At 33.2% G+C, this 10,141-nt stretch overlaps 2 protein-coding genes across 4 annotated transcripts; one reads left to right on the top strand and one right to left on the bottom strand.

Moving 5' to 3' along the window:
- Positions 1-447: 447 nt before the first annotated feature.
- On the top strand, positions 448-6,581 carry LOC130995845 (isopentenyl phosphate kinase). Of its 3 annotated transcripts, XM_057921289.1 has the most exons (12): positions 448-721; positions 1,133-1,351; positions 1,623-1,720; positions 1,930-1,972; positions 2,181-2,242; positions 2,322-2,378; positions 3,344-3,379; positions 3,456-3,533; positions 3,923-3,989; positions 4,095-4,157; positions 6,157-6,260; positions 6,371-6,581. In XM_057921289.1, exons 1-12 carry the CDS (start codon positions 631-633, stop codon positions 6,464-6,466), a joined length of 1,014 nt encoding a protein of 337 aa, XP_057777272.1. In that variant the 5' UTR covers positions 448-630; the 3' UTR covers positions 6,467-6,581. The 3 variants fall into 3 exon arrangements, with proteins under 3 accessions (XP_057777272.1, XP_057777273.1, XP_057777274.1); XM_057921290.1 differs by lacking the exon at positions 2,322-2,378; XM_057921291.1 differs by lacking the exon at positions 6,371-6,581 and having other exon boundaries at positions 6,003-6,207.
- Positions 6,582-7,286: 705 nt separating this feature from the next.
- On the bottom strand, positions 7,287-9,532 carry LOC130995847 (eukaryotic translation initiation factor 5A-2). Its single transcript, XM_057921292.1, has 5 exons — positions 9,119-9,532; positions 8,439-8,561; positions 8,290-8,346; positions 7,785-7,859; positions 7,287-7,681 (listed from the first exon to the last, which is right to left on the bottom strand). Exons 1-5 carry the CDS (start codon positions 9,239-9,241, stop codon positions 7,580-7,582), a joined length of 480 nt encoding a protein of 159 aa, XP_057777275.1. The 5' UTR covers positions 9,242-9,532; the 3' UTR covers positions 7,287-7,579.
- Positions 9,533-10,141: the final 609 nt, after the last annotated feature.

Raw genomic sequence — 10,141 nt, 5'->3', positions numbered from 1 at the left:
GTTTGATTAATTATCGATTGAGTTTTAATCGAGTCGAATACAGTGCCAAGCTTAATCGAGCTTTTTAAATTTAAATTTTTATTTAAAATTTTAGTTATTTTCCTAATACATAAGTTAATTTTCAAATATATAAGTTATTTTGATTCACAAAAATAGTATATTTACTATTTTCTTGTGAATAAATGATGTTAATTAGATACTTAATCCAAATATATAGTATAAAATATAGTAAGACATTTAATGAATAATGTTATATTTTTAAGATAAATCCCTTCACGAGCTAACGAGCCGAATATCTTCATGCTCAAGCTTGGCTTGTTTAGCTAAATGAGTTGTTCATTATCGAGCTTTTATCGAATCGAACGTCGAATAGCTCACGAGTAGCTTGTGTCGTTTGCAGCCCTACTCTCAATATATTCAAGGTGTCACGCCCTCTTAAAAAGTGCATTCGTGAGGGAGTATATAAAAGGAATATTGATTGCGGTACAGTAGTTTTCGCCATTGATTCACACAACGCTAAAAGCATGGTCAATTATGCAACTGCACCCGTTCTAGAGAAGCAATAAACCAGCTTACTATTATATTCGGAAAGTATTCTACTTGTCGACATCGCTGCAGCTGCGAAATCTGATGGATCGGCGCAACAAATCCACCACCACTAACTCCGCCCCCGCCGCCGCCGCCGCAAATGCTAAGTCACTTCACTGCATAGTCAAGCTCGGTGAGATGGCTTTACATGTGGATATTATCTTCTAAACTTAGCTGGTTTAGTTAGTTGATTCATCAACTGCATCTGAGCTCTTTAATCAGTTTAACTCTGATGCGTTGAGCTGATCGATAATCTCTGTGCGATTAGACGCATTTAGCTCTGTTGAGATTAATTAGGTAAATGATTCTGGTTGTCCAATTTTACTTGTTATAGTAGCTAAGAAGTAATATAATAAACACAATTGTTTCAATTAAACATGGCATACAACTTAGAATCTTCATCGAGAACTTTTGTGATTGAACATTCATTTTGAGCAACACAATCGTGATTACTTTTGCGCTCATCATGCTTCGGATTATTAGATAGAAGTTTTCCTATTATATGTTCGTTTAGTTGGTGGAATGTTATTCTTTTGGCATGCAGGGGGTTCTGCAATTACTTGTAAAAATGACTTGGAGACAATAAATGAGGATAATCTTAGTGTCGTTTCATCACAACTGAGGCAAGGAATGATTTCGGGACCATGTCATGGGATGGATTGGAGCAGGAGGCCCGGGTCCACAGAAATCCAAACTGTAGCTGATGAATTAGATGATAAACTAGAATCAGACTGCAGACGTCTTATAGTTGTCCATGGCGCAGGTTGACATTTTGAGCTTGATTTGTCATACTTTTTGATTGACTATGGGACTTTTTGTGTGATTTGTAATATATCGTTTCCAGTAAGTCAATGCAAGTGAAGAATATAATCGCCTTGAATAGTGTATATGAGTGTTTTTATTGTATTTTCAATTAATCTGCCTTGTTTGGCTGGTTGAGTTGAATTAGAGACATTGGAGCATTTCTTCTTTCACCTTTTGTTGTCTCTTAATGTAATTTAGATTATTTTTGGGTCACTGATTATAGTCTCCAGGTTCTTTTGGCCACTTTCAAGCAAGCAGGTCAGGAGTTCATAAGGGCGGATTAAGCAAACCTCTTGTCAAGGCTGGTTTCGTTGCAACACGAATATCTGTAAGATCTACTTTGTCTTGTTCAGATTTTGCTAGTTCTCGTCTTGTGTTGTTCAAATCCTTGTGGGGTGAGAACCATGTAAACATGGTACATTGACATATTATCTGCTTTTAGGAGATACTATGATGAACTTGCTATGGTTCTTTTCTTTTTTGGGTTGTTCAAGATTTTGTCTTATTCTATAATCTCACATTTTCTTTTATTTTCAGGTCACTACCCTTAATCTTGAAATTGTCAGAGCACTAGCAAAAGGTATGAATTGGTTGGTCTTCTTAAGACACTTTTGGACCACTAATATGTTTCATTCTGTGGTGAATAATTGATCTAGGAGGCATATTATAACATTGAATTGGATGGCAATGCCGGATTTCATTGTCTTCCCTCATTCTTTTTTCAAGCTCCTCTAATGCTTGTACTGTGTTTGCTCTTTTGACATGCTGTGTGTGAATCTTTCCTACAGAAGGTATTCCCTCTATTGGAATGTCTCCATTTTCATGTGGCTGGTCAACTTGCGAAAGAAATGTAAGTCATCGAAGAATGATCAGTTTACCGATTTCTTTTCTTGCTATGGCTTTGAAATTTATACCCTTTACATTCACAGATAGCTGTAGCAGATACCTCAACAGTGGTTAAAGCTTTAGATGCTGGATTTGTACCTGTGAGTTTTAATAGTCAATCGTGCATATAGAGTTGCTACGATGGCTTTGAGTGCCCATTCTGCTGTGTGCTTCTTCATCTCTTTGATCAGTCTATATCTTCTCTTGTTCATTGGTTATATGACTGACTTACTGATTATAAGATATTATTTTTAATTATAAATCTATTAACCTTTTTTTGTTGGGGGGGGGGGGGGGGAATGGGAATCTGGTGCCTCCACTTTGTAAAAGGCTGGAAAGAAAACTAAAATATCAAGGCTTTATGATTTTCCTTGTGGTGTGCTTATTAACGAGATTAATTTACCATGCACATGGAGTTCCATTAGCAGTTCTGTATGTTCGATCCACCAGGTACTCAAGCTACAAGATTTACCTTTGGGCTTTTTGTTTAAATCTTGTAATGACAGAAAAGGATTAAGAGAAAGAACTTTTAGGCTGAGGAGTTTCACTGCAAAAGGTGTTCACAGAGATTTTCCAGCCTATACACTAGTGTCATAATGGGGAATAAACTAGCATCACAACGCGAGCAAGAAGTAATTAGCAAGATATTCAAATTCAATGACATTTCATCAGTTTATTGACTAATAGATTATACTCTAGCGTTATAATGGGAATAAAATAGCATCACAACGCGAGCAAGAAGTAATTAGCAGGATATTCAAATTGAATGACATTTCATCAGTTTATTGACTAATAGATTTGGAGAAGGCCTAATCGCACCATGCTCTGACATTGTTGCTTGGGGGGGGGGGGGGGGGGAATACGCAATTCCAGTTAAATGGCATTGCCAGTTGGTTGGTCACATTGTTACATATATTCACTAACTTTTTCGGTTTGGGTATCCTAACGATGTAGCCAGGAGAACTTCCTGCCATAGAATTCTTGATTTGATTATACTGTATGCTTAGAACATTCTCCTTAGTCTGAAGTGAAATCGAGAACTTATGACTGCTTAACAATGTTTCAGGTTTTGCATGGGGATGCTGTTTTGGATACTTCACGGGTTTGATATTTCTGTATATTCTGCAGTCAAGTTTCTTGGTATTCAAACGCTGCCAATTCATTTAAATCTTTGACAGGGTTGCACTATATTAAGTGGAGACGTAATTATTAGTCATCTGGCAGAACACTTAAGACCTGACTATGTGGTGTTTCTTGTATCCACGGCTGGTCAATTGATTTCTGATGGCTATTATTTGCATGACTCGATCTTATAGGCCAAGATACATCTAGTGTGAGTTAGTCCCAACTTCAAACTGATCATTACCTCTCATATATTTGGATGCTGGACAGATATAGACACACCAGTATGCCAGCACTGTCAGTAGTTGGTTTTTTTGGATCTTCTTTCTACTTCCTCTTCGGATATGAGAAAGCATAATCCTGGATCTTTTCTTAATTGGACTTATATCTCATAATTTTCACAAAATTTAACGTTTTGGTAGAGTTCCAATAACCCATGTGATAAAACCCCCAACTTTGTTGTTTGCTACATGTGTCATACGAAAAAACATATATGTTTATCCTATACACTGCTCGCTGTTAGACAGATGTTTTTGGGGTGTATGACCGCCCACCAACAGAACCCAGTGCAGTGCTTCTTAGGGAAATTGGTGAGTGTCTGATTGTACTGCCATAACTCATACTGGATCGAATATGTGTTTCATATCAGGTTTGCTCACTCTGGGCTGAAGGATGACTGATGTCTAATATTGCAGCTGTGCATGAGGATGGGAGCTGGTCAGTGCGGCAACCTAAACTGCAAGACGTGAGTAGGCAAGGTCAGTGAAGATATATGCTTGAAATTGCAAGTCCTAATAGGGCCTAAGCCACTTCGTGTAATTCTCTATAACACCCTCCCCTTCGCATCCAAGACACAATTCAGTGATGGCGACGGTCCAGGCCCAATTTTTTAATATATCTCATTAATTATAGGCTTTGTGTATATTAAAAAATATTAGATAACATAATTTATTGTCAAAAATTCAAAATTCAATACAAAATCAATTTCAAGTTAATTTGATGATAATTTTGTAACATAATTTTGACTTTTTGAGGGCCCAAAGTTTTAAATATATCTCATTAATTATAGACTTTATATATACTAAAAAATATTAGGCAATATAACTTATTGTCAAATTTATATTATATTAAAACTTCAAAGTTCAAATCGAAATATAAAATTATGCTGAGAATGCTAGTTACTGACTTAGTGTTCTAAAAGGAGCTTCTCAAGTTTAAAATTGTTGAAAACGTATTTGAGATCGTCAATGTTCCTAGAGAGATTGAATGATTTGACTATATATATATATATATATATATATATATATATATATATATATATAAGCTCAATCATTATAAAAAATAGTAAGTTATGTTTTCTCGCCAAAGTCACCTTATTATTTTTGGAAATAATTTTTTGTTTCTAATTTTTTTTATTAATTTCGTCTACTCTAGATAATAATAATAATAATAATAATAATAATAATAATAATAATAATAATAATAATAATAATAAAATTCATACAAAAACATACTAAAAATTTAATAAATGTAAATCATATTAGAAATTCTATTTTTAAGAGATATATATATATATATATATATATATATATATAATTATATAATTATTTATCTACAAATTTATATTTTAGGCTAAAGAAATATAAGTTTAATCTTTGTAATTGCATTAAATTGTTATAATAAAAAATATAAATATAAAAATAATACTATCTAGTAAAAATATAAAAAACAAAATAAAATAAACAAATTTTAAAATGTTATGATCCTTGATCATGACAAATTTTAAATTTCATGTTTGCTAGGTTGTATTTGTTAATTTTATCAAAATACAAATTTTAAAATTAAACTATATATTCATTAAATATAAAAATATATATATAGATATAATATATTAACACACTCACACACACATATATATATATATATATATATATATATATTAGTACTGTGTATATTTCAGTAGAAATTTTGTATAAGTTATTTTAATATAATGTGTATATATTATATCATCTTTAATTTTGTCAGGTATGAACGAAATTAAAATTCAGGGCAAATTACGGAATGAGCTAAAGTTTATGTATTTATATTGCAACTTTATAAAGTCAATTAACACCTCAGAAAAATATATTATGAAATGCAAATCAGTAAAAAATAATTAAAAGTTCCAAAAATCCTTTCAAAACTAATAGACAATTTGAAAGAAAAATATATAGATATTTTGGTGGAAATTTTTTAAATAGATAATAATAATAGTTAGTTAAAAAGATTTTGTCAAGATCTTGATCATTCATTTTATATGCCTTCAATTATAAGATGATTTTATCTTCATTTTAATGCTATTATCTTTATTAGAGCTATTTTATATAATAATATATGTAACTTATAGAATTTTATTTTTTAAATATAATGCTAATTATGTATAGAAAAGAGATTAATAAATTTTAGATAACATAGATTTGAATGAATGATGTCGTAGATGATTTTATAAGCAAAAATGCTAGATGAAGTCATTTTTTATAAGTAATGGACAATTTTATTTTTCCAGCGTTAATATATTGAGGGTTCATTTTTATTAATTTCGTCCATGGTCTCATTTTTCTCAGGACCGGCGTCTTTGTTGACATGATCAGACTTATAGCTTTATACATGCTGATTCCTTGACATGATCGGACTTATTGCTTTATATATGCTTACTTCAAATAAACACTTTCAAGAAATAACATTATTTTTTTAACTCCGGCAATTTATTTCCAACAGTTGAAATAACAATAGCAGCACATGATACAACTGGAGGCATGGTGACCAAAATAACAGAAGCGGCTATGATTGCCAAATTGGGAATTGATGTCTATATAGTGAAGGTAATTTAGTTACCCAGTTCAAAACAATGTGTTTGTATGTATCTTCTATTCCCGTTTTTCGTTTTCCATACAAATGTCAACACAACACACAAACCCATTCATCAATGCAGGCAGCAACGGAGCACTCAGCGAGGGCTCTAAAGGGACAACTCCCAAAAAATATACCGGATGATTGGCTTGGGACAGTCATACGCCTCGCCAACTAGTATAGAAACAGTACAACATAAACATCGTTGTTGCTTGTTAAACCACTTTGTATTGCTCACATTCATTTTCATATCTAACTTACTGAGCTTATGAGAAGGCAAGTCCCATAACCAACTTACTGAGTTTACATTCATTTTCATATCTAACTTACTGAGCTAACTTACAATATCTAACTTACTGAGCTAACTTACTGAGCTTATGAGAAGGCAAGTCCCATAACCTCATGTCACTTGTTGCGTCTCCATCGTGTCCCATTTATACACTCTCGCTCTATAAAATCCATCGTGTCCCATTTATACACTCTCGCTTTATAAAATCAACTTACTGAGCTAACTTACAATATCTAACTTAAGGCAAGTCCCATAACCTCATGTCACTTGTTGCGTCTCCATCGTGTCCCATTTATACACTCACTCTATAAAATCCATCGTGTCCCATTTATACACTCTCGCTCTATAAAATCTCCTCATGTCACTTGTTGCGTCTCCATCGTGTCCCATTTATACACTTACGCTCTATAAAATCTCCTATGCGTCTCCATCGTGTCCCATTTATACACTCTCGCTCTATAAAATCTCCTATGCGTATACACTCCCGCTCTATAAAATCTCCTCTGCGTCTCCTCCCTTGTGTCTTAGGTCGAGAGGAGGCTTTATCAGTTATTCATAGATATGATTTTTCCTCTAATAATCAAAATGGCACTATATCGCCTATCTTATTTATTTCACATTGTGCAAATTATACAAAGTACAAACCCCTCACCAACAATCATAATTCAACACATATATATAAACACATTGTTACGTAAAAGGAGTCTCGTAGCCAACACATCAAATCTAAAATACCACACGGTAATAAACATGACAAGTAGTTCAAACAGAGGCTAAAGAAAAACAAAAATGGAAATAAGAAAAGAAACATAATAGCGACCTAGACATCCTAAGCAAAGGAAAGTGGTCTCTTCATCGTCGAGGACACAAACCATCAATAATTCAGTCTAAAACTATCCTGAATAATAAGATGGCAAATGGTCCTCCCATCATTTACTTAAAACTATAAATCATCATATCATGTCATGTCATATTCCAGTAATCCATGTTGAGTGCAACCCTCTACTTAGGACCAATATCCTTGAGAGCACAGATCTGCTCCTCACCCATTGCAGACATAACACTGACAACGAGGTCCTTCCCTTCAGCAAACCCATCTTTGATCTGCAAAGTGAAAGTCATAATCAAAGAAGTCGTGAGATGGCTAGAGCCGTATTTGACGTATTTGAAATGATTATGGAAAACCTTACAGACATCATGTCATTACCTGGGTGAGGAGATTGTCGTCAGTGGGAAGCCTGAGGTCATCCTTGGTGTTGCCATTGTCAGTCAGCAAACTCACCTATGGATTTATTTATTTCATTATGGTGTTAATAGTATATTTATGTAAGCAATGTAAAACTTGAACAATCAACATAAGCTAGACACATACAAGATATCATAAGCTAATTCATTAGGCTCACCTATGGATTTATTTATTTCGTTATGGTGTTAATAGTTTATTTATGTAAGCAATGTAAAATTTGAAAAATCAACATAAACTAGACACATACAAATTCATCTTCAGAGATGTCATAAGAAAATTCATCCTCATAGATGTCATAAGAAATATTCATCCTTAGAGATGTAAGCTAATAGTTAGTGGATTTATTTATTTAATTACGGTGTTAATACTTTATTTATGCAAGCAATGTAAAACTTGAACAATGTATATAAAATTATTTATGTAAGCAATGTAAAACTTGACAAATCAACATAAACTAAACACGTACAAATCCATCCTCAGAGATGTCGATAAGCTGGTAGTCAGTGCGATTAACATGTGGGACCTGGAGAGAAATACAAATACAAATACTAATATAAGAATATAAGAATACTGTGCACGGATGAGATTGATAACAATACATAGATGTATCTATACATCACAATTGTGAGAAGAGGGAACGATATCCTCGAGTTTCTTGGAAGTGAAGATATCGATAGCTACAAAGTGGCATTTGGCATGGCCATGCTTCCCAGTTTTGGAAGTTGAAACCTCCACAACCTGTTGAGATCAACTATTAAAAATTGAAATAAGGGCATTCATGTTTTTGGAACAATATAAAATTGAAGATTATTTTCAAAGTATGGATCAAAATACCCTCCTATTATATTTTGCCATAATCAATCGCAGGTGTGTAAAGCTTGTATTACACGTTGAATTGAATAAAGCACAAATAAATCGACCAAATCAATCAAAACTATGGATCTATTTAAAGGTCAAATATCAGAATTCAATCACGAGCTATTATGATTAAAGCACACAAGTCATACTGGATTACTACTATATGTTAATCATAAACTAACTTTAGAAAATTCAATAATCAGCAACAAAAACCTAATCAATGAACCGCAGACTGAGCAAAAACAAATAGGCAAATAAATTAAATAGATCATATTAGTCAGATCCCAAGGAACTAAAAATCAACAATGGGCAGTGGCGCTAACTCTTGCAGGCTTCAAATTGAAATCAAATTCGAATACACTATTAAAAACAAAACGAACAGCTGATATCAAACCAAAAAAATCAATTAAAAAGATAAAACAAAGCGTGAAACAAACCTTGCAGGGGCGGCCTTTAATAACAATGTAACCGTTCTTACGGATAGTTCCGGCCTGCTGGGGGTAAGTCTTGGAGGCGCCGGCGTCAGCCTTTGACTCGAACTGGTGTTCCTCGTCCGACATCCTCTGACGGCGGCGGTTTGAACGAGGACGATAATAGCTGAAAACAAACTATTTAATGTTATGTATACTGAAACCAAAACTCAAAGCCAGAGTAATAGCAGGAGTAATGGCGATGTGTTTTTCTATATATAGGGTTTCAGTTATAGAGAATTCAGAGAAAGGATAATTTAGAGTTTTCGCATCTGAGATTGATTTATGGCTGTTGATTGCGAGATGAGTGGCTGACGGACGAGATTTTCTGGAGAGATCTGCGTTAAAACGACGCAGTGTCTGAAGAGGGCTTTTTTTTTGGGTTTATCTCTTTAGCAAGACTTTTATATTTATATTTAGGGATTATAGCCAAAAAATACACGAACTTTGATAAAAGTTGTAATTTTCATCTGAATTTTTAAATTGGCCAAAATATACGTGAACTTATATTTTTTGTTGTAAATTTCACCTCAACGGAGTTCAATCATTGCAAGTTCAGGTGAAATTTACAACAAAAAATATAAGTTCAGGTATATTTTGACTAATTTGAAAGTTCAGGTGAAAATTGTAATTTTTATCAAAGTTCGTGTATTTTTTGGCTATAATCCATTATATTTATAATATTGAAGTGGGGCTATACAGTGATGTTCGCGCACCGGCTTTAATGTGGACCGAACAGCTGCTTACCGTGGATCTATTATGGGTTAAATACATCTCCTCACTTAAAACTTTATTGAATAAAAAGTTGTGTGGAATAAATTGATGGAATAATACCGGCAAGTTATCTCTATATATTTATTCCAATCAAGAAGTTACATTTAATTAGTTTTACTCGTATAATATATACTATTACGATATTTATTTAATTAAAATAATAAGAAAATTATATGTTTTTAAATCAACAACATTTTTCAATAATATAATTGCTTA

Source organism: Salvia miltiorrhiza, chromosome 7, assembly GCF_028751815.1.
Source record: "Salvia miltiorrhiza cultivar Shanhuang (shh) chromosome 7, IMPLAD_Smil_shh, whole genome shotgun sequence".
In the NCBI taxonomy this organism is placed as follows: domain Eukaryota; kingdom Viridiplantae; phylum Streptophyta; class Magnoliopsida; order Lamiales; family Lamiaceae; genus Salvia; species Salvia miltiorrhiza.
The sequence above is the reverse complement of the archived record's forward strand: the minus strand, read 5'-3'. Positions and strand labels throughout refer to the sequence as shown.